At 49.1% G+C, this 24,835-nt stretch overlaps 1 protein-coding gene across 1 annotated transcript in view; it reads left to right on the forward strand.

The window, feature by feature from the left end:
- The first annotated feature begins 344 nt into the window (after positions 1-344).
- LOC126523456 (uncharacterized) overlaps positions 345-24,835 on the forward strand; it is a 106,503-nt gene continuing 82,012 nt past the window's right edge. Inside the window, exons 1-3 of the mRNA XM_050172064.3 lie at positions 345-677; positions 1,150-1,493; positions 24,711-24,804. Coding sequence (XP_050028021.2) covers positions 580-677; positions 1,150-1,493; positions 24,711-24,804 — 536 coding nt within the window. The 5' untranslated portion in view covers positions 345-579. The remainder of the gene's footprint in view (positions 678-1,149; positions 1,494-24,710; positions 24,805-24,835) is intronic.

Consider the following 24,835-nt stretch of genomic DNA (forward strand, 5'->3'; position numbering starts at 1 on the left):
TCATATTCATACGTCCGTTATCACTCGCCGACACTGACCAACGTTCTCCCCAAATCAGCGTCAGTGGCTCTCGTTCGTAATCACTACAACAGGCGGTCACTCTGTTCTTGCTATCGTCCACTGGAACTCATCTGTGCTCACCCCCATTCATATTAATCTTTAGTCGCAGTTTTGGTTGCTTAATAGAGCTCTATCTCACGCCTGTTAAATAAGTCAGTGTATCCGCTTGTGAGTCGGCTGACCTGTGCCCGTCTCCCGTAGCGGGTCCGTGCCATGTTTTAAAGGTGCATCACCATCACCATTCATGTTTACCTCGTAAGCAGTCACCTTGTTACCGTTAGCTAAAATCCGGCAGTAGGCTAGTCTGGTTCTTTTGTTGTTCTTGCGCGAAAAACTTAAGTTTGTCACCGTTCACTGGGAAACGGCCCCGGATTAGTCTAGACAACATTCATTGCGGCTGCGAGACTAGTTTCGCAGAACACATCAGGCTACGGCTGGATATAATCGGCGTCAGAGGCGCGAGCCAGTTGACACGAGCCTGCCACCGTGGCTACCCCAGCGGCTTCTGGCCGCGGCGCCATGGCGCTTGTGTCGGCCGCCTGGCCAGCGCTGCTGCTCACACTGCTGGCGCCTGCCGCTGCGGGACGCGACCACGTCTTCGTTCTAGAGGCAGAAACGTAAGTCACTCACAGTGCCTAGCTACATTGCCACGCGATCCTGATTCTTGCAAACTTGCACGTTTGTCTGTTTTGTAATGGCGTCGCACGACTTGGCATTTTCTTGAGCCAATTGGCGATGTTTGGTCAGGTAGCATAGCGAGGACGCCTCTGTGCAGGCCACGTTTTCTTTCGTGACCATACAATACCACATGAGGGTTACTATCACGAGCTACACAGTGCAACGTTTAGTGAATCAATTAATGGCACGTTTGCCGAAATTCCACCGAGTTGCAGCAAGGCATGCGTTGCGCGGGATTCGGAGGTCATAGGAGAAAACACACGCGCAGGTATTTCGTCTAATGCAGTTTCTCTACCATGTCAAGTTTGTGAATTGCGTGACAGGCAAAGGCCATTCACTGTGCGCAGTAACGGTGAGCGCGACGTTTCGGCAAACGCCTGGATTCGCTGGCATTTGGCCTCCCCTTCTCAGGACCACAGCCGACTCTCAGCAGAACGCGAGCTCAGTCCAGCCACCAGTGCAGCCGGGCAACGCGTCGTCGCTCGTGTTCCCCTCGTGCACCACCGACGCCGGCTGTCCCGGGGCCCTGATGTGTGTGGAGGGGACGTGCGGCTGCCCCTTCTCGCGCCCAGTGCTCATCCTGGGCGGCAGCGGCAAGCAGAGGCTGAGCCCTCTGTGCGAGCCTCTGCGAGGAGTGCACGAGGCGTGCGTGTGGTCCGAGCAGTGCGCCGCCACTGATCCGGGCCTCGACTGCAGGAGGGGCCGCTGCCAGTGCGTCGGAAGGCCGTCGCCATGGGGTGGAGTCTGCAGAGCACGTGAGATTTTGTAGCCGGCATGTGTCTGACTGTAAAGTGACGTGGCCTTCGTTTTCACTGGGTCTTAGGTGATGGCCCGGAGCGAAAACTGTCGGAATGGCGGCTTTATGAAGAACAAAACTCGAACTACAGGGAGAGCGCAACGTAGCGTCTATCTATGGGCTCCCTGCAATGGTCAGGCGGCGCGGCGATCGGCTCAGCCGTCAGCGCCACCGTGTCAGTTGCGCGAAACACCGAGGCGGCCACTGCTGCGGAGGCATGCTTTTGCGGCGCTCGTTTGAAACCTTTCGGACGTTCTAAATTCCGGTTTCAAGGCAATCGAAAACGTCGAGGCCCATTTTTGACCACCGACGCTTGAGAAAGGACATAAAATTTACGACTACAACCACGTATACCATGTCAAAGAAGTAAACAGCACGGACATCACAGTGACGTGCTTAAATTAAATTATGGTGTTTTAGGTGCCAAAACCACGATCTGATTAGGAGGCACGCCGTGGTGGGAGACTCCGGAATAATTTGGACCACCTGGGGTTCTTTAACGTGGACTTAAATCTAATTACACGGGTGTTTTGGTATTTCCACCCCATCGAAATTCGGCCGCCGTGCCCGGGATTTATTCCCGCGACCTCGCGCTCACCAGCCCAACACCGTAGCCACTAAGCAACCACCGCAGGTCGCGAAGTATTTGTCGCAACAAAGTAAGTATGCTTACGACGTCGATCTCAAAGTGCGTTAACAAATAATTATTTTATGCCACTTAAGTGAGCAAATACGGCCGTGGACGTCTTTGAACTGTCATTTGTCGCTTCCTTACTTGGAGCGTGACTTGCACCTCACAATATTGTAGAGGTTTTGACGAATTGGCAGGTAAGTGCTTTTTTCTCCGTTGACAAAGTGCCTCGAGCATATTCTGGTATTGCCGTTCGGGCTCGAATGTGAGAGGGCATTACCGCTGAACACTCATAGAGAGCAATCAGCTGAGACTAAACAACGTGAAGACTGAACAAATATGCGCTTGTTTGTGCGACGGAAATGGTAATTTTTGAATACTCGACGTGTTCTGCAGTGTACTCCAACCCTAGTTCTGTTGTTCTAAGCACGAGAGAACATCGGCACGAATTCGCGTATTGATCTTGGCGCAGCATTCGCTTCTTGATCTTGGCGCAGGAAGAAGCACAGCGCATACAGAGCTCCAGCACGGAGCACTTACGAAGCTAGATTTGACACCTAACAACCACTGCGCGTTTGTTTTGGAGCAAGACGAGCTAAACAACTATCAAAACTGATTTACAACAGCCGGAATCAGTTCACGCGTTTTTATGCAGTTGACGCTTTATTGTGTGTTTTTACAGATGCCGCTGCTGGCTCTTTTTCATATTTTTTTCTTGTTTTTGCACTTACGTCTTATTTGTTGAACAGCAATTCGCAAGACCGACACGAACCGCGACGATCCACTTCAGCTGCCGGGTTGCTTCCCCCGGTTTTAAAGGGAAGCGGTACAATTTGATGCCGACATCCCCTTCGCGGTTGTGACAGTCCTTAACACAGCAGTATCTGCGCTTGTTCTTTTTGTTCGCACTTCTCACGAAGAAGCTGCCAAGAGGCCGCGGGGAATCCATTAGAAAATTGGAAAATCAGGCTTGCAGGCGGGCCTGAGCGGTGAGGGCCTACCCGCGGGTGCTCACCGCCGCTGCCAGGTGGCGCGACATGTACAGGCAAACTGCATTGCAGGGTGCCCATAGAAATAGAAGTACAAAACTGGGGCGGAAATCACTAAGCGGCGCCGCTAATGCGCAATTTCTTAAGTAAGATATTTTTGCACTAGCATAATGCTGCAGCCGAAGTGCAAGCGCAGTTCACTTATTGCGCCGTATGAGAGCGAGAACAACATAAAAATTGTGCTAAGGGGCGTAACCAACAGTTGAGCGGGTAGCTAGCGTCCAGAGTAACAAAAGGTTAGGCGTCGCAGAGCAGGAAGAGCCGGATGCCCGAGTGGCTCACACTCGTGCCAAGCATTGGCAATCCAGATGTCTCAGTTGGATCGAATAGACGATCTTGCTGGCCTTGTGCGTGCGACCTTCTTCATTATATTTACCCTCGGTGCAAGAGCGAGCCATCCTGGCAACTTAAGACGCGCAGACGAGCAGGTCCTAGTATCGTTTCAGGCGCTGAACATGAGCAGCATCCCATCTATGCTGGGGCACGTCGGATATCGCTTTAAGCGGCTCTATGACATGAGTGACAGGAGAGGTGCGTTCGACGATGCGGTATGGTCTGTCATACTTCGAAAGGAGTTTTGTAGAACGTCTATGCGTTGTACAAGACACGGACAACAAGACAGGTGTGTCGGGAGCTAAGTTCGGGTTGGTAGGGTCGCCATTACGATTGAAAATTAGTCGTTGTTGGTCAACGGTGAAATTGCGTGCTCAAGGCATTCCTCAGTATATCTGTTGACGGCCGAAGTGGCAGCACATTCTGGCGCGTCTAGTTAATAGGGTAATGCCTTCTAGTTGATAAGGGAAGGATTGCGACCGTAGAGGCAAAATTACTGGGAAAATCTTTTAGCTCTTTATGTAGCCGTCTTATATGCGTGCGCGACGAACGGCAAACTGATGTCCCAGTTTGTATTATGAGCTGAAACGTACATGGCGGGCTTGTGGCCAAGGGTCCATCGAAACGCTCTGTAAGCCCGTTAGCTTGAGAATGGTGCGCCGTGGTGGTTCGATGATCATCACGCCGTTGAGCAAGCAGAGCTTCAACCACTTGCGACAGAAACATGTGACCTAATGCTCTGCAGTTCTTAGGTGGGCCACAATGAAGAACGAAATGATGGAGCAAAAAGGATGCAACGTCACTGGCGCTGGCTGTAGATAGAGCGACGGTTTCAGCATACCGTGTAAGTCGATAAAATGCGCCGATGATTCATTGTTTGCAAGCGGGTGTCTGCGGTAGCGGTCCATACAGGTCAGTTCCCACACGATCGAAGGCACTAGCACGGCACGGAAGCGAATGTAATAAACTGTGGGCCAAATGAGCGGGGATTCACGGCGTTGGCATTGCGGGCACAAACGCAGAAATTTTTGGACAATGCTAAACATTCCTCGCCATTAGTACCGGTGCCGCAAGAGCTCATACGTCTTGAAGACCTGAGTATGCACATTGTGGGTCGGTGTGGAAAGACGCGCACATGTCGGAACGCAGTGTTCTCGGGATAACACGGAGACACTTGTGTACATCGGCTGGTAGTTGCTTTGATATACGAGGTTATCCCGAGCGGCGAAAGGAACAGCTTGGAGACGCAGGGAACGGGTGATGAGAGATGCAGGCGAAGCAGAAAGGTGATCCCAAAGAGAGGCCACACTAATATTCTCATGCTTCTGATGCGAAGGTGTCGATGTCGACTCACCACATCAACTCAAAGGTGGAGAGGGAGGCAGAAGAGCGCCACAAGTGCATTTGCGACAGTCAGCTTGTGGCCTGAGTGGTAGACTACATTTATCTCGTAGTCTTGAATGCGAGGAGCCCAGCGGGCTCCTCGCATTTCCAGACGACAACCAACAAAGTGCGTGGTGGTCAGTTGCCACGTGGAGAGGCTGGTCGAACAAGAAAATGCACCACTCAAGCACTCTGCACAGATGGTTAACCAGCGAAACTGAAACGTTTGTCCTCGCTGTTTATCACTGGGTTAATCTCGACGGTTTATTGAACTCTTTCTCAATTATTGGTTATGTCTTCGTGTTTCTTAAAGAGGCTACACACACGTTCGCCTGTGACGGGGAGAACGACGTTAGTGACGGTATGCCCTCAGTCCACCGTTGTCGCTGGCGTTCGATGTCTAGGCTTTGCTCGGCGGCGTGGCCAGCAGCATCCGCCCGCCATCGACGCTTGGATTCATAAAAATTAAATTACTTCAAACTTAAATCTGACTGTCACGTAAGACAATTAATGGCACATGTCCCCTTAAGCAATGGCTTATACTCCCAAAAACGTGGCCTCCCCATTACGACGACCGATGAGAAGGCAAATTAACTACACTGGAATGACGAGCGGCAACGGAGCCAGCTGTGGAAGAAGATGGCGACGACGACGGACGCGGGAGCAGTGGTACGAGCGCGTTTGCGCGGTTGCGCCGAGGGGCGCCAAGGAGGTAGCTATGGAAGACGACGACGCTCGAGCCATTGCTGATGATGAGAACTTTCTGTACACAGGTGAAGACAGACGCATTTTCGTTTCGCATAGCCATATAAAGCTTCGCTTTAATAATGCGGCAAATTTACGACTGCACAAGCGATGACCAAGCATTCTTCTTTTGTGACGCTAGAGTTGATTTACGCTTTGTTCAGTAAATGAATGGCGTAAGCAACGACGTACTCGAAGTAACCAGGCTTGCGCTGCGCAAGGACAGTGAGAATGCCAATACCGCTGTGCACTTCACTTGGGTCGGTGGGGTCGTAGTGCCGCTGTTTAGGCGAAGACGTGAGGAGACGGGGTAAGATCAGGAACGCGGTGTCGCATGCAGGATATGGGGAGAATAGGTCGTTGGTGCCACTTAAAAGTTGTGTCAAAGGTGATACAATCGAGGCAAAATACTGAACAAAGCGCCTGAATTAACAACATAGGCCGATGAAGACACGGAGTTCTTTGAGTATCTCAGGTTTTCGAAACTCTGACACAGCCAGAAGTTTTTATGGGTCGTGAAGGATTCCGTCTTGTGATACAACGTCATCTAGAATCATAAGCTTGCGCGCGGCGAGTTGCCCCTATTTCCAGTTCAATTGCAGGCTGGCGTTGGTAAAGCTCGTCCACTCTTGCCTAGGGTCGGAAAGATGCTTGTTGAAAGTGGCGACGAAAACCGATGGCGTCCAGACAGCAGAAACACGTGCTAGATTTTAGCCCCCGCAAGATATTGTGCATCATTGGTCCAAACGTTGCAGGCGCATTGCATATTCCAAAGAGCATCATGTTAAATTTGTACAAACAGCTAGGGGTAATGAATGACGTTTTAGAGCGAGTAACTGCTGAAGTCAGGACCTGACAGTAGCCTGAGTCTGTGTTCCTGTCACACCAGACCGAGTGATGGGCATTGAAGTCACCGCAGATATTTTGGGGCGCTGGGCAACGGTCACAAAGCTGCTGGAGAAACAAATCCATTGCTACCTTCTTCCGCGGAGACACGTATACCGATGCAACAGAAAGAGTTCGGAAGCCGAGCCGTATCTTCACCGCCGCTACCTCAATACTATCGGTGCAAAGATCGGTGACGTTCACAGCCACATGAGGAATCTCTCTTCGTATGTAAAGGGCGGCACTTCCTGTGAGAAATGACTCCCGCGGGCGCAAACTGGTAGAAATTATCGACAATTTGGACCTTTGCGTGGCCAATGATGGAAGTCCCACTTTCTTCCGGCCTCTAGCCTCAGCCACATCTATAGACCTAACTTTGCATTCACCTGACGTCCGTGTGAAGTGGTCAACTGCACCTGACCGCATGGGAAGTGATCACTATCCAATTTTAGTGTTTACTGCCGACATCCATATGCGCGGCGCTAAAATGAGCCATGTTGTTAATTGGGACAAGTACAGGGAGCAACTTGCAAGTGTTTCTGGAGATGTGATAGACAGAATCATTTATGGTAAGATGGCTGCTACCACGGCGGTCAAGTTGCCTAATCATTTTCCGACTCCGGATTTAAAACTCAGGAACCTTTGCGCAGCGCGCAGAAGAGCGGAGCGACAATTGATACGGAAGAAGGAAGACAGATCCTTGAAGACGACCTTCAACAGGCTTAACTCTGCCATTCGACGCCATACGAACAAGCTCTGTAGGTCGCAGTGGGCGTCCTTCTGCGCCAGCTTGTCTGTTTTTTCACCGATGACGAGAATTTGGCGAGTCATTGGTCGCCTTGCTGGTAATTCTCGTTCTAGTAAGCCTTTCGAAGCGCTTGCACTGCTCAAGCAGAAACCTCTCGCGTGCTTGGCAGAGAAATTTGCAGATGCATTTGTACGTGTAAGCTCAGGAATTCATCCATGTGCTCGGCCTGCAACATCTACGTTTGCTATGGACGCCCCGTTCACACTTCGAGAGCTATAGACAGCACTCAGCAGCCTGCGGCGTCGATGTGGAGCAGGTCCTGACGGCATTACCAACCAGATGATGCAGAATCTACCTCTAGAACACCGGAAGATGCTCCTGAGCTATCTCAATCGAGTATGGGAGACTGGCGACGTTCCTCCTTCATGGAAGGTGGCTTGTGTTGTCCCAGTGCTGAAGCCCGGCAAAGAAATGACAGACTTCGCCTCATATCGTCCTGTATCATTGACGTCGTGTGTGGCTAAGCTCATGGAGAAGCTGGCAAGTAAGCGTTTATCATGGTGGCTCGAAGATAGAAGGGCTCTGCCAACATGCATGACAGGATTCCGCACAGGTTTAAGCGCACAATATAACGTATTGGACTTGATAAGCCACATTGAACATCAGAGAGCTTTCGGCCTCGCAACACCACCTATTTTCCTAGACGTATCAAAGGCTTATGATAGCGTCCTTCAGAGTTCAATACTAAATATCTTGCTGGACATAGGCGTACAGGGCTATCTTCTGCGATTCATTCACTCACTTATCAGTGATCGTAAAATTGAAGTGCGGTTAGGAAGTACCATAAGCACCGAAAGGGCGGTATCGCAAGGTGTACCTCAGGGAAGTGTTCTTTCCCCGACGCTGTTTAATGTTGTAATGGTTGGTCTTCCCGCTGAAGTGCAAAAACATTGCAGGCATATCCATGTGTCGATATATGCGGACGACATTTGTATTTGGTTAAGCGGATATCAACACAAGCGTTTAGCTCTGATAGCTCGACAGGCATTACTTTCAGTTCAAAATTACCTTCAAGGTGTTGGGTTGACTCTCTCGGTGGAAAAATCGGGCTTCATCATGTTTCCAGGTAGAGGAAGACGGTATGCGCGGCTGAAGATAGACCTTGATCAATCTTGCCTTCGTCAATTGAAGCACAAGCGCTTTTTGGGCGTCATTATTGACTACCGTCTACAGTGGCGACGAGCTGTGGACTCAATTGTGACATCACTATCTCCGCGTCTCAATGTGATCTGTAGAGTTGCAAGTGAGCAATGGGGAAATCACCCTTCTTCAATGATCAGGCTGCACGACGCACTAGTGACTAGTCGAATAATGTACCAGCTCCCTTTAATTTCCCCCTCACTATCACAGCTGCAACGACTTGAGGTTTTGCACAGAAAGGGCCTAAGGAGGGCTCTTGGCGTTCCGCAGACTGCTCCTAACAATGCAGTACTTTATGAGTCTCTATCGAGAGCTCTTAGCGTAGTCGCTTCACAAACGTTATTGATGCAAATTGGCCGCCTCAAACAGACGATAGCCGTTCGGGCCCTTCTACAGAGCCTTCGAAAGAGATCTGAGTCCCGAGCGTACTTGGCCCTTAATACTCTTAATACCCTTAATACCACCTTGGTCTTTCGCGAGCCTCGATTGTTCATTGACAATTCCTCACGTTCGTGCTAAGCGGAGTTCTCCTTTGGCGGCAACGCGTTCGCTCGTACTGGAACATCTTGAAGCTGAATATGCACGTCATCTTCAAATTTTTACTGATGGCTCTGTGGACAAGGTCAGAGGATCTAGTGCAGCTACTTTTCACATGCCCTCTTTGAAGTATGATTGGTCGGTTCGCTTCACTGCAGTCGTGTCCTCCACAACGGCCGAAAGCGTTGCCATTGAGGCAGCTCTAAAGAAGCTACGGTATTGTATGCCTCAACCTGTTGTCATTCTTACAGATTCGAAATCCGCCCTTCAAAGGTTAGAGCACGGGTTCCCTACTGGTGCTTTATGTCTAAGCTCCCTACGCTCGGTGCACAATCTCCATATCGAAGGCTTCTCCGTACGATTCCAATGGGTGCCCTCGCACATAGGTACCATAGGCAATGAGATGGCGGACAGCCTGGCCCAAGAGCGCTGTCTAGGAATCCTTTGAGAAAAGTGCCTCAAGAGGACTAGAGACTCTTCAGAGAAGCGGTGTCGTGCCACTTCAGCTCTTTGTGGAGCTCACCTCACAAGCCATGTGTGACTAAGGGCCTTAAAAGAAACCAAGCCACTTTACTGCTCCGCATTCGCACGGGCTCTGCTCGTACCCCTGCGTGGATGTATAAGACTGGCCTGGCGTTGTCTCCATTATGTTCAACGTGTGGTGTGTGCGGTGACATAGAACATTACCTTATGTGCTGTACTCTGTATAACGCGGAAAGGAGTGTGTTATTCGGGTCCCTCAAGAAGACAGGAATTCCCCACAGTTTTCTTCAGGACATTGTTTTCCCGCGCGGGAACCAGTTAGATAGGAAGGAGGTTTCTCGCCTTCTTTTAAATTACCTGCAAGACACAGATTTGGCCTCCACATGGTGACCTTAGGAGTGACTATGTGTAGTTGTGAGGTCTCTGTCTGATTTATATGATTTATGTATTTTAAGTGTCGCTACGGTGGAGCGATTGCCGGCAGCTACTGCAAGGCTGATCCCACCAGTAGCCTACAACTACTCAACTCAACTCAACTCAACTCAAGTAGCCCGAGTGGAAATCTATCGAAGAGAAGAATTCAGCGCCTTGCAAGGTGTCCAGAGCCTCGTCAATGAGTGGTAGTGGGTAAACGTTTTTTTCTTATTAGCCTATTGGGCTACGATTATCAACAACACCGATTGGAACCATCACTTTTTTGGTGACCAGCACCACCGATGTTGCCCACGAAATATTGAATGTCTAATCATAGGCGCCGACTACGGATGGGGTTGAGGGGTGGCTCCGGGGTCGTAGCCCCTCCGAAGTTTTCCGGCCACGGAGGGGGCGGGGGGGAGTCTGCCCCCCTCCGGTGGTGCTGTAGCCGACTCCCCCCGCCCCAAAGTGTAAGTACCAGAGCTCTGTCACCCACATCACTTGAAGTGTCTTTTGAGTCGCCTCTACGTTTTCACTTAAAATTTTATTGTGGCCAAAAGCTTACTACATCATTGCAGGCGCGGACGTGCATGGCTTCTAATTCTTACTTTCATTTTATTTCTGCAAATCCTCACAAAAGGACGACAAGCGCATTAAAAGCACGAGAGGCGGCTACCTCATTCTTATTTTCTCACTGCATCATTTTATTTTTATTTCTATTGTAAACAATATACACATGCACAATATATTTAAATATATAAAGAGGACAAAGTTCATTATATTTTTAAGGAGATGAAGGTCGCCAGCTAACAGTTAGTTTTAATGGTATGGAGAGCATATGCTAAGAGAATGAATATGTTGCAATATGTTCGCCTCCCTTCAAATTGCTTTGCGTACTTTTGACCTTGGAAGGAACCCGCAGACTTCAGGGACCCATTCGGGGGAGTCTGTTATGAGCGACATGTGAAACGCACGAGAGCGGTAGGCCTCAGTATTTCATCTGCTTTCAGTAAGAAATACTAATGACTCGTAAAAAATTATGTAAATAATTTACAACATTTATTAGGGATGGAAACATCGGCGCTTGCATGCAGGGGTCATAAAAATATATAATTCACTCAGGCACAAAAATGAGGCCAAAGCGGATTCGCTCAAATTTAGAATGCATAGCAGTCGTGTGCAGCAGCGTTGAGATTCGGAAAAAAAAGAGAGGCTGCAGTTTCGCCGGCAAGATGAAACAGTATTAGAGATAGCATAGCACGAGTTAAATACGCAGAGGAAGATTACATCACCGAGAGGCTCCAGATTATTGGTGGTGCGAGAGCACTAGGGCTGTGAAATCGAACCTGGTCCTAACGAGGACTTGTAAGTACTCACATAAGGCCGTCACATCCGTGAACGATTCTTCGAGGTGACACAGTTTCTGCAAGTTCAAGTGTCATTAATTATAATATACTGCTACGAACCGGTATTTACGATGACGAGGAGGCCAGTATTGTGATGATGACTATTACGATTAGATGCTAGCGCGGTTGTTGCCTCTGGGCAAGTAATAATAATAATAATAATAATAATAATAATAATAATCTTTATTACATCCAGTCATGTCAACGTTACAGATCCAGCCCGCATAAGCAACATTGCTTGTGTGCGAGGCTGGGCAGTCAGCTGGTAGTACTGATATGTGTGCAAATAAATAAAAAAAAATATAGGAAAAAAAGTATATTGCAAAAAATGAACAAAAGATATTATTTGAACAAAAGATATCATTGCATCAGCAGGAAAAAAAAACACATTGACATTAAAGAAGACTTCACAATCAGGTTCGCATGCTTCAAATCCCGAAGAAAACTTCAAAGAATATGGGCATTACGTATCACCCATGACCTTAAACGCGATTTTATTTGTTTAAATATTCCTGCGATATCATTTTCATTCAATTTATTGAAATTAGCTGGCACGTAGAAAGCACGAGTCCTCTTGCCGTAGTTTGTGTACACACTAGGTACCACATATTTTTCTGTCTGACGTAAGCTGCGAGATCTCACGTTCAAGTTTTTGAATTTAGTAGAAAAATAACTCTTACACATGGCTTCGAACAAAACTTGTTGCTCGACAAACAACATGTCTGACTGGTAAATGCTCAGCAAGACATCTTCCCCATGACCAAGTGTGCCATACGAGAGGCTATAGGGAATTTTTTTAAGATGCGGTTAATTATCTTGTCTACTAGAAGAAGCAAAGCCATAAATTGTTATTCCGTACTTTATGATCGATTCCCCAAGTTCCTTGTAAACCATTTTACGAACATTTACATCACAGAAAGATTTTAGGGCATACAAATGAGCGCACACAGCACGTAAGCGTCTTGCGAGCTCTTCAATGTGGACATTCCACGACAACGAGTCGTCGAAGTGTAGCCCCAGGTATTTTGTGCTATTTACCGAAGTTACCGGAGGACATGAGCATACAAGGCATCCACTGGTGTGGAGATAAACAGGGTAAATATCCGCGACTGCTTTACATGGGCTGTGAAAACATATCATATTAGTGTTCGATTTATTTATGAACATTTTGTTGTTAATGAACCAATCAACTAGTTTACGGACATCATACTGTGACACTCTAGCGGCTTCGTTCGAAAGTTTGTTCGATACAACCAAAGCCGTGTCATCAGCGTATAAATAAATTTTTCATTTTAGTGGTAAGCAAGCAAGATCTTTCATGTAAATGTTAAACAAAATGAAATGAAATGAAAGTTTATTTTCCATCTTGAAAGGTACAGATCTTGTAAGATACAGATGGGGGGGGGAGGTGGAGGAAAGAAAGCTGTCCATTGAACAGCTTGACAAGTCCCCCAACCCTCATTTGGGCAAAGCGGTCCCAATACGGACCCTTGCGGTACCCCTGATTTAACACACAACAAAAAACTATAGGACTCCGCCACACGGACACTGCTGTCTGCCTGTTAAATAATTTTTAAATAATGAGTAATACCGGCCTCTGAAACCACATCTGCTTAGTTTTGATAGCAACGGTTCATGGCCTAATGTGTCAAATGCTCGTTGTAAATCAATGAAAAGAGTCAAAACAACATTGTTTTTATCAATTTCGTTACAGATATAGTCATTAAAATCTTCCACCAGGGCCACAGTACTCTGTCCCGAGCGAAAGCCAAACTGCACTGGGTTAATAAGGCTAAACTTTTCATAGAATGAGGCCATATTAACATAGACTATTTTTTCCAATATGCTTGCCAAAGACGAAAGAATTGAAATTGGTCGGTAATTCTCGTAAAGGTTTCGAGATCCTTTCTTATAAAGAGGTCTCACAATGCTAACTTTCATGTTTTCATGCATCTGACCTATTTTTAATGTTTCATTTAGGATGTAAAGTAGTGTTGATTTGAGCACATCGGAGTTCGCAGCTATGTCTCTTATCCTAATTTTATCAAAACCTGGAGATTTTGTTAAACTCATGGATCGTATAATATCCCACAATTCTACTTCATCAACAGTAGGCAGAAAAGCAGAATGAATGTTAGAGAACGTAACGTTGTTTCGGATATTTGCCTGTATGCACCCATTTGTAATGTTGTTTACCGATTCGATAAAGTGTTTGTTAAAATAATTCGCTATCTGAACCGCAGGGGACTCGAGAAAGGCGTCAGCAAGAGTATTATCAATACCCTTTTTTGCAGGTCTCCCTATTAGAGTGTTAACCAACTTCCACGTTTTACCGGTATTACGACTGCAAGCTGCCAGCTTGCCTGAGTGGTAGCGCTTTTTAGCTAGTCTTATTTTAGCGTTTACTTTGTTTCTCATCTGCCTAAATTCTTCCCCTGCAAGAGCGTCCCCGGGTTTATCTTGGCATTTTCTAAGGAGTTTGCTTCTAACGCTGCAAAGAGCCATTATTTCGTTATCAATCCACGGGCTCTTTTTATTTGTTCTTTTAAGCTTTATTTTCTTTTCGGAGCAAAGGTAAATCGCTCTTAATGCCTCTACAAACAGTTCGTAATACTTTAGATGGCTGTGCCGCGTTAAAGAATCCCAGTTTAATGTTCTCACACGTTTATCTACTTCATTAGAATTCAAAACATATTTCTCTACAGTCTTTGTTTCAGTCAAAGCAACAAGTGTGGCGTAGTTGTTTGTAAATATATATGTATACACCTTCTCGTCTCCATCTTCCTATGTTACATATTTGGGGAACGTGGATGGCCCCTGTACTTCGTCACGGAACTTCGCAGTGGACGGTTTGTGGAGGCTTCCACATGGCTCCCGGCGACGACCGCTCGACTTCACCGGCTCCAACACCTGCTGCCACTTCGGCTACCTATATCGCACTTGCCACTCCCGGTGACCTTGGCGTATTCTCGGGAAAAGATGAGAAGACGTCGAGGACATGGATCAGTCTGTACAAACGCGTTAGCACCAATAACTGGTAGGACACTACTATCACGCTCGCCAATGTAGCCTCTTACCTCGGTGTCACGCCTCGAGTTTGGTTTGGCACACACGAAGATGTGCTTATCAGTTGGGTTACACATGAGCAAAAGCTCCGAGACTTGTTCGGCAACCCTTACGGTCACCAACTTGCCATTCTTGAATGTACGTCACGTACGTTCAACCGTTTACGACCGCTCACCTTCGTCAGCGCCTGAAAGAAACAACACCCGCCTCGACGCCTGTTGCCCATGTCGCCGACGGCGGAGGAGCCCCCGTAATAGGTATGTGTGCCGCCCGTGTCTCCTTCGCCGATCGCTCCACTATCGTTTTCTTCACAGTCATCGTCAACTGTCCTCACGACACCATCCTCGGCCTGGACTCCTATTCGCGCATTCTGCTCTGACGGATTGTTCAACCAGTACTCTCCTCCTTGACCTGCCTTTTCTGAATCCCGCTGAACCACTCCCCAGTTGCCTCAGTTCAGTAGACTTCGTTCGCTTGCCACCTTTTTCACTGACCTACGTTGCCTTTGTGTCGTGCCCACCAGTGCCACCACGGTCACTACATCACGGCTCCCATGCAAGGCGTCCTCCTTACGGTATCACAGTACATCGTACAGCTTTATTACGGTGAATAGCGTCTGTCTGCCAGTGGTCAATTTTGGTTTGACGACAAAAGTGCTGCCATGTGGGATGGCTCTAGCACAGCTTTCCTCATTGGAGGGTCACCCAGTAGCATCTATAGCAGTAGATGACAATAAGATCGACCCTCCTCTGCCATCACAGTCGGCCACTTGTACCATCGCCGATTTACAAAAAACTGATTGCACCCGAATTGCAGGCCGACGCTGTCCGATTACGCTCACGAGCTCTGCCGCATTCTTTTTTGATACCACGATATTTTTTTGCTTTAACGATCGTCCTTTTTCCCAAACTCCAGCTATTAAACATTGCATAAATACCGGCGATGCCCATCCTATTCATCGCCGGCCGTATAGAGTGCAGCAGCTTAAGCGCCAAGTTATTCACGCAGCAGTTCGCGAAATACTTGCCACGAACATTATTGAAGCATCGTGTAGTCTATAAACGTGCCCTGTTGTACTGGTGAAAAAGATGGTTCATGGCAAATTTGCGCCGATTATCGGCACCATTAGAGGGTTGCAAAAAATGACGTGTATCCTCTACCTCGCATTGATGACGCCCTTGACTACCTCCACGGTGCTCACTATTTCTCGTCTATTGACCTTCACTCTGGCTCCTGAAAGATTGCCGTGGACAATCTAGACGGCGAGAAGACAGCCTTTGCAACACCCGAAGGTGTTCAATTAAAAGTGATTCCGTGCAGTTTATGTAACGTTGCTGCCACATTTGAACGCATGATGGACTTCCTTCTTCATGGTTTGAAATGGTCCACATGCCTGTGCTAATTAGACCGCGTTAAAATATTCTCCTCAACATTCGCTACGCACCCCGAGCATCTCTCAGCAGTCATGGATGTTTTTCGTTGAGTCGGTCTGCCACTCAACGCACCAAAGTCGCTTTCGCCGTCGCCAGACTGCCATGCTTGGACATTTCGTTGACGCGAACGGAGCGCAACCGGACCCAGGCAAAATCCTTGCTGCTATGCACTTCCCTGTTCTGAAGAGTGTTACGGATGTTCGCAGCTTCATCGTCCTTTGCTTTTACTTCAGCCACTTCGTGAAAAATTTCGTGGCCACAGCACGAGCACTAACCGAGCTTTTGAAGACGTCCCTTTGAGTGGGGCTTATAAATGACGCCTCTGCGCTCCGCATATAATCGACCTTCTAACAACGCCACCCGTTCTGGTCCATTACGATCCTTGTGCGTCCACCGAAGTCCGTACGGATGCCAGCGGCCACGGATTTGGCGGAGTGCTAGCACAATGCCGGCGCGACAACGACTGTGTTATCACTTAGGCCAGCAGGCTCCTCTCAAGCTCCAAGCGCAACTATTTCATCACAGAGCAAATTTTCCAGCCCTAGTTCGGGCGGTTGCGAAATTCCGCCCATACTTGTATGGCCGACCCTTTGCAGTCGTCATGGATCATGACGCTTTTTGTTGGTTGGGCTCACTGAAATATCGTACAGGAATGTTCAGGCGATGGATTCTGCCCTTAGACGAGGATCCTATTATGTCCTTGCTCAAGAGGTGATCGAATCACACGATGTCGCCCTAAGAGCTGGCCATTGCATAAGGTTTCAGTGGATTCCGGGACACTGCGGCCTACTTAGAAACGAGCTCGCCGACTCGTAGGCATATATGGCCCACATTAATGCTACACCCGTGTCCATCCAATTCTAGCGACCAGACAGTAAATGCCTGGTGTACAGACACCTGCGCGATAATAGGGCAGTGTATTGCGCCTCGCCAGGTCATCGTCCTCACCGCCTTCACGAACTCGACCCAGAGATGAAGATACGGATACCACTGAACACAAAATAGTGTAATGCAAACTTCCTACACAGACTACTACTAGGTGTGGCCTTCACCCGGCGCTACCTACATTTTATCGGCCGGGCGGACACTCCGAATTATAAGGAATGCGATATTCCTGAGACGACACAGCCCTTATTGTGCAACTGCCCGCGCCTTGATGTACAGAGAAAATCGCTGACAGACATCTTTTCCAAATTTGTCGTTGGATCATTAGCTTGAAAATATTCTATTGGGACCTTCGCCTGAACCTCGTCGTCAGCCTGATAGTCTGAAGGCTCTCAACAAATTTTTGCGTGAGAGCGGACTGGACAAGAGGCTTTCAAGAGTTTTAGAGTGTGCAAGATTATTTCCACCATCTTCATTCTCATAATCAACACCTTCTCTATTCCTTCTGTCTACACCCTTTCCACTTTACCCAACGCCGAGTAGCAGGTCAGAAGATTGATTCAGGCCGACCTCTCAGTTTTTCTAGCATAAGAAATACCTCTCTCACTCCTGCAGAAATATTTTTCGCTGGGCGTAACGCATCGAAGAATATTAGTATTCCGTCATCTACAAATCTGGCTGTCTCCAACGGACGCTGATATCCCGTCTCTCTACCCGGTCGAAGAGGTGGAAAATGCCGAAGCAGTACCACCAGTGGCATTTTTTGTGTCCGCCTTCGCTAACATCGCCGATGAGCAGTACCGGGACCTATCGCTGCGAGCACTCATGGAGCGTCTGTACCACACACCTACCGACACCTGCGTTCGCCCATATGTCCTTCAGGGTGGCATTCTGTACCGAAGTAACTTCCTCTTTGGCGGACCTGTTCTTCTTGTCGTGCTCAAACATCTGTGACGGACTGTGCTATTTTAGCTCCATGACGCACCCGCTGCAGGGCACCTTGGGGTAACTCGGACGTACGATCGCTTCCGCCGCCGATTCTATTGGCTCGCTCTCGCTCGTTCCATCGGACGCTATGTTGGTGCCTGCGATTCTTGACAGCGTCGGAAAACGCCTCAGGTGCTACCAGCCAGACATCTCCAGCCCGTCTCCGCCCCTGCGGAGCCGTTCTTTTGTGTTGGATTAGACCTCTTACCATGACCATGACCATGACCGGGGCAGTTGGAGAAGTATGGGAGAGGCCTTTGCCCTGCAGTGGGCGTAACCAGGCTGATGATGATGATGATGATGATGATGAGACCTCTTCGGCCTCTTTCCCACGTCATTCTCTCGGAACAAATGGGTAGCCATTGTAACTGATTACGCCACACGATACGCCATCCCGTGGGCTCTCTCGGCCAGTTGCGCCACTTAGGTGGTAGACTTTCTCTTGCATGACCTTATATTGCTTCATGGCACCCCGAGATATCTTCTTCCTGACTGTGGTCGTAAATTCTTGTCGAAAGTTATCGCGGACATTGCCTGCTCCTGCTCCATTCAACACAAGCTGACCAACTCATACCATTCTCAAACCGATGGGCTGACGGAGCGACTAAACCGTACTCTCACAGTTATGCTGTCCATGTACGTTTTGAAGGACCCCCATCAGAGGTACATTGCCCTTCCATACGTCACATTTGCGAACAGCTCTTCTCGGCACGACACCACCAGATTTGCTCCATTTTATCAGTAGTGCAGTTGCGAACCTACATTGCGGCTTGATACGGCACTTCCGCCTGCTGCGACCTCAACAAGCGAGTATACGCACGATACCGTCACCCTCGCCGACCATACCCGTCAGCTTACCCGTATTCGACTGACGGCCTCGCAAACTATTCAGAAATGTCTGTACAGCGCCTGCCATCATGACGCACAGTTTTCGTTTTAAAGCGAAAGCTTCACTGTCCGCGAACTTGCGATTTCGCCATGGCGGTGCTCCGAGGAGGCACCCGACGTCACAACACGTTCCTCGTCACACGGCCTTCTTCGTCGTCGCGCTCGCCTCCAGTGGCTTAGCCAGCTGCGTCGCATGCCTGATAACATGTCGGAGGATTGAAAAAGAGAGATCGCGTGTGCCGTAACCACAGTTGAGGCGGCAGTATTGACGGCGAGAATTCTGATAAGCAGGAGGAGGCCTGCAATCGACATCGCAACGAGATGTCCATCGAAACGAATCGCCCAGGAAACAGACGAACAGCATGCCGAACGACTGGCTAAACGCCGCAACATAGCTAGACAACCCGACTAACCTGGACTTGCAATCAAGGTTAACCAAGGCTAACCATGCTATGCTTTAGCTTTCGCTACGTATATCCAGGCATAGCCGAGCTAAGCCACTACAATTTTTTTTTTTGAGCTCGTGCTCCTGTGGTCGCTCTCTCGTCACGTCGGACTTTCGGAGACGCTTCTTTTGCGATACACTGGGCCCTACCGCGTGCTGCGCCAGGTGACGCCAGTGGCGTACGAATTTTCTCCTGTCAGTTCAACCTCACCCTCTACTCTGGCGTCCAGTGATGCCGTGCAGATCAGTAGGCTCAAGGCCTACTACACTGCTTCCGAGCCCGGCCGGAGGGAGTGAAACTTTTCACCTATGGGTTGAATTACCTCTCGTTGAAGCATGTCGCTGATGTGCTCAGTGATCTCCTAAAGCTCTTTGGATGAGAGGCGCTGCGGGAGTGGCGCGTTGGAGCCGGTGTCGATTTGGTGGCTCGGAAAGTTGCTCTAAAGTAAGGTAGTCGGCAATGAAATGAGTGAATATGTCAGTTGATAGCGTAGCAGAGGTGGAGAGAGCACAAACGTCAGTGTGCTCTCCATAGGAAGCATCCGGTACATCGATAATAATCTTGTCATCAAGAGGCTAAACACGGCCAAGTGCGTTGTCGCATAGAGCCTTCAGTGTCGTCGGAAACGAATTGCACAAAACTATGTAGCTGAAGCCGGCTGAAATCTCAAGCCTGGCGAAAGGGACAGGAATGGTTTTTAGCGTTATGAATAGTTCCGAAGGTGTGAAGAGGACAGAGGCTTCGGAAACAGCACGACAGGAAACGGGAACAACGGTAGACGAGTACGGCGGTGATGCGATGTCTTCCAATAGGAACAGCTTAGCGGGAAGAGAAGTGACACCGGATTGCGGTGCATCACACAGAGGCAATATTTCGACTTCAGCATGCGCACAGTTGATGACGGCGTTAATTTCCTTCGCGAGAGAAAGTCCCAGCCAGGTACAACGTCGTGGCAGCGCGACTGCAGAACCACAAACTCAACACTGCAGAGAACTCCCTTACTAACAAATCTTCCTGGGTGTGCTGGTGAAGGCTGAGCTGGCTGAGCGCTTGCTGGGAAAACGTAGAAAGTGGCGTTTTAACTTATCTCAGATGGTGAGGGAGCCATTCATTTAATATAGGTGAATCAGCGCAACAGTAGGAATGCCGTAAACAGAAAGTTTGACAAGTTCAAAGGCGGCAATGGAGGTGTTGTAAAGACTGGTGGCATCGCAGTTCCTGCCTCCTGAACTGGAGCGCTTAGCTTCCCTCTTGCGTGGTTAGGACGCCGATGCTCGTGAGACAACGAGCGGCGACGCGGGGAAGGTGAGCGACGTACAAGTAACGGATACTTAGCTGGTGGTTCGCTCGACGGCCGACTAATATAAGTGCCTTAGAAAGGTTGCACGTTGGCATAGGGAAGTGCCTGAAAAAAAAAATCCATAAGGGTGCAGAATGCGGTGGAGGCAGAGTCGTGCAATATGCCCAGGTAAACCGCAGTCATACCGTATGGGCCTGTTGCCTTGCGGGCGCCAATGATTTACAAAGGCGGCATAAGGTCCATTAACGGTATGATGGACAGATGGCAACATCTGTATACACACAGACACGTGCGCGCACGACATGCGAACCCAAGTAGGCACACACTCCACACTACTACTACACACACAGTACTATACACACATTGCGCACGCACACTACACATACGCAAACCCACTACCCAAACATTACACACACTTACACAATACACGCATCACACGGATAAACTACGATCGCACACGCTCCACGGGCACATTACACTTTAGTACACACGCTCCACGGACACACTACACATTAGTGCACACACTGCGCACCCACTACACAGACACACTGCACACACACTGGACACACACACACGATACACATACGCAAAGTCCCTACACACATCACACAAACACTCGCGCACAACACGGTCACACACACTGCACACACACACACACACACACACACACACTACACGCACGCTCGCACACTGCACACACACAATACACATATGCGCACACAATGCACGCATACATTAAACACGCATACTGGACACACACACGCACGCACACACTAGAGCGTTTAGCTGCAAAAATGAAGGGTGGGATAGCCAACACGGCGTTCAGTCGCCTCGGTGGTGGAGCAAAGCAGCGTTTATTGCTGCTGGCACGAGCGTTGTGACCGCGCACAATATAAGAACATTAGCGCTTCTGCTGAGAGGCTGCGTATGTGCTCCAGTATGAGCAGCAAATGTGAAGCCAACGTATTGTTTCACTGGTGGGTGCTGACTAACGTCAAAGGCTTCTTGTCGGTCTTACATCGTGCACCATCGAGGTTCGACGCCTGCAACGCCATTAGCCGCGGTCATTACACCAGCCTTGTGAGACACGTTGTTCGTGCTGCCTAGCAGTTGCCTTGTGCTAGAGTGTACTGTACTTGCGTGCTGTTAAAGTGTACTCTAGGTGGCCAATTTGGAAGCACGTATAGTTGAAACACCACCAGAGAAGGTCAAGCTCGATCTTGTTATCGCTGCCATTGCATCAACGAATCAAAATGTACGAGCTGAACCCACATCCCCCGCACAAACTGCACAGTGGCGTTAACGATTCAGTTAATTAATGACTAATTGAGCGACGACGACTGTTTACACCTCCACATACTGTGGTACTCAGGTGTGTACAAGAACTGACTGTCGGAGTGTTAGCTAGGGCCACTCATGACCATGGTGTTGGACGGTGCACGTCCTTTTCACTGAAATATTTCATGAAATGTTTTTTACAATGTGTGCTTCCTTCCCTTCAGCGCACCACTAAATTTAGTGAACACCTAAATGCTATGTATGCACGCAGTTTAGCAATAAAATAACAGTCTGTCAATTGCGAAGGAGGTTGTTGTTGATTTGATTATTCTTTTTTGCTATTTTTGGTTTGTTGAGACAACTGACACAGTTATACATGAAGCAGAGTTAGAAAAATGACACACGATTGACTGAGTGGCGTACCACGTGCTTGACTGCGCAGAATATAGCAGAATATGGGTAAAAATTGGCCGAAAATTACGCTTTTGGTAATGCGAACTTTGACCACAGCTGCTGCCTTATTTCAACAACAGGCAACACCATACAGAACACGCAGTGCCGAACAGAGGAGGATCTGCGTTTCGGCTTGGGCAGCACACACCGCGATCCGCCGCTATCGAGCAGGCGCTCCGGCGAGGTGCCATTGCGCCATCGTATAGTGGGTCACCGCCGCGGAGAGGGAGGAGGGCATATTAGCAATTATTATTTAATGTTTCTTCTCAGGTGGGATGAGGAAACGGGTGGAGAGCAGGGGTATTAAGTAGAGGTCGCACACTCATTCACTCACAGGCAGGCCTCAATGTGGCCGCACAAGGTTAAGGTGGGAAGTAGAAGTAAGGGGCCGAAGCGCTATGACTGTCTTCCGAGTCACCGCGACGGCACTGCGCCAGGTAAGGGGAGGTATAGGGCAAGAGTGTAGGCGGGAGAAGGGCAGCCAGGCGCAAGCACTGCCAGAGGCGACAAATGCCATTGCGGAACACGCCCCGCAAACGGGGAAGTGAGAGACACGGCTGCGAGGCGTACAGACACGCGACGTGGAGACGGAGGAGCGGCAAGCCGTGGATCACGCGCGAGGAGGCAAGGAGCGCCCATTACCGGCACCGCGGCAGTGCCGCGACAACGGGAGAAGGGACGGCAAGGGCGGAGTGGACGGTAGAGGCGAGTCACCACAACAGCGCTGCGCGGAGGAAGGGAGCGAGAGGATAGGCCAGAACACGGGATCCGGCTTTGGAGGACTAAAGAAGAGCAAGCATCGCGCAGTGCTCGAGAGATGGCAGCAAGAGCGCGCAGCTAGAGCAGCGCGCGGATGATGACCCTGGTCACGGCGAGGGATGACGGTGAAGGACGACGGCGCCGCGAAACGCAGGAACGCGTGCCAGAGCTGCGCTGTAAAAGTGGCGAGTGTTTTGGTGTTGATCCCGTTTTTGTTGGGCAAGTTTGCAAATTGCGTGGTGTCTGATCCAAGGTGACCTCAATCGGCGCAGAAGCGACGTGATTAGGCACCAGAACGTGTTCATTCTGTGCTCAAAGAAGCTGTACTTGGTGCCATTGGCCTTTGGAAATAAATACACAGGACAGAATAATTATTAGATGATACCTGCAATACCGTTACCACTACTATATCTGCTGTTTTAACTACTTCAAATGAGTAATATTGTACTCCTTTCTTTAATATTTGTACGTTGTCGCTCATGCATACGCATACGCCAAACAGGGAAATACTACGAGGTTTTGAAATAGGACAAGAAAGGGCGCTAGCTGGGAATCGGTCAAGCTGAAAAAAAAAAAAAAAGAATTCGCAGTTTCACCTGAAAGCAAATTAGTGAACAGTTATACGAAGTAAGGATAGCAATCTTGTCGCCCCTGTAAACTTGTGAGCGCAGGCATACTAACTAAATTAACAAGCGTGGTGTCACGCGCGCACAGGCCAACATCAACACATCTCACTCGATGACGGCGGGGGTTCGTTGTCAAAACGCTGGAGTGAGGAAGTGCGGCGACCAAACCGATCTTCGTTCTGCGTCTCGTATCAGCGCCAACTAAGCCTCGAAAGCACAGCGTGCGGCGGACTGTGTCCCTGTCGCACTAAGCTTGCATGATACAGCGGGCGCGCTCGATCACCCGTGCCGCCTGGAGTGGTCCCCCGCCCTCCCTTCACACGGGGGGCCTTCTCTCCGTTGGAGATGGCTTTCAAGATACAGCATTCCGGGCGGGCGCGCCGGCCGTAGTAGCACGCGATCCACCCTCCTTACCCTTCACCCGGAGCCTCGCACCGGGCCAGAATATTCCTCTCCGTTTTTCTCCCTTCTGTACGCAAATAGAACCGTCATCGCAAGCTTGCAATCGCACGCTTTCACTCACGGATACAGCATACGGCGCGCGGCGACGATTTGCTCTTGGACTTTGTGCGGAACCTCACGGCGACGCTAACGGCCGAAATGCGCTTGGAGTGTCCGGATAATTGCTTTCGCAATAAAAAATAATCAGTTCGAAAGCTGGTAGAGGAAGAAGACACGGACGCAGTATTACCTAACGAATGCGCATAAAATAATGGCAAGTGGTGCCGGCGATATATCAATCTAAAAGCAGTGAAGTGTGATTTTGGCACAGATAATATCAGCACTGTTAGCGTGCAACAATATAAGCACAACATCTGCGTGTTACCGACGCTGGGGGAGATAACCAGCTCGTGCCTCTCCGTCGGCGGTGGATGTGAAGCACATATTATATGCTACAGGGGCCAGGAAGAACGCTTAAGGGCAAGCGACGCCCACGAAACTGAAATAAAGATGAAGCTCAGTGCAACGCACGAAAAGAAAGTAGAATAGTAACGTACTGGGCTTTTCACTCATTTAATTACTAGATATGAAGCGAACGAGCACACATGCCAGGGAAAATCGCTGGAGAGCTGCATAGGTATCGACCTTTTTTGCCATTAATGTAGTAAAGAATCGTCGGTGATGCCGACGAAGCTGCAGTGCTCTAGGAAGGTTCGTCGATTCCGCAAGTCTTTTAGAGGACGCAAAACATAGAATTTGCGGGCTTGCGTAACAATTATATATATTTGCTTCTCCTCACAGGAAGCGTCACAAAGCCACTCATATGGGCAGCCTGCTTTGCCGTCATCGCTCTCATCGTTGCGGGCTTAATGTTCTGCTTCGCCCAGCCGCCAAAGTAAGTGACTGTTCTTTATAAGCGTGCATAG

Source organism: Dermacentor andersoni, chromosome 6, assembly GCF_023375885.2.
Source record: "Dermacentor andersoni chromosome 6, qqDerAnde1_hic_scaffold, whole genome shotgun sequence".
NCBI classification, from domain to species: domain Eukaryota; kingdom Metazoa; phylum Arthropoda; class Arachnida; order Ixodida; family Ixodidae; genus Dermacentor; species Dermacentor andersoni.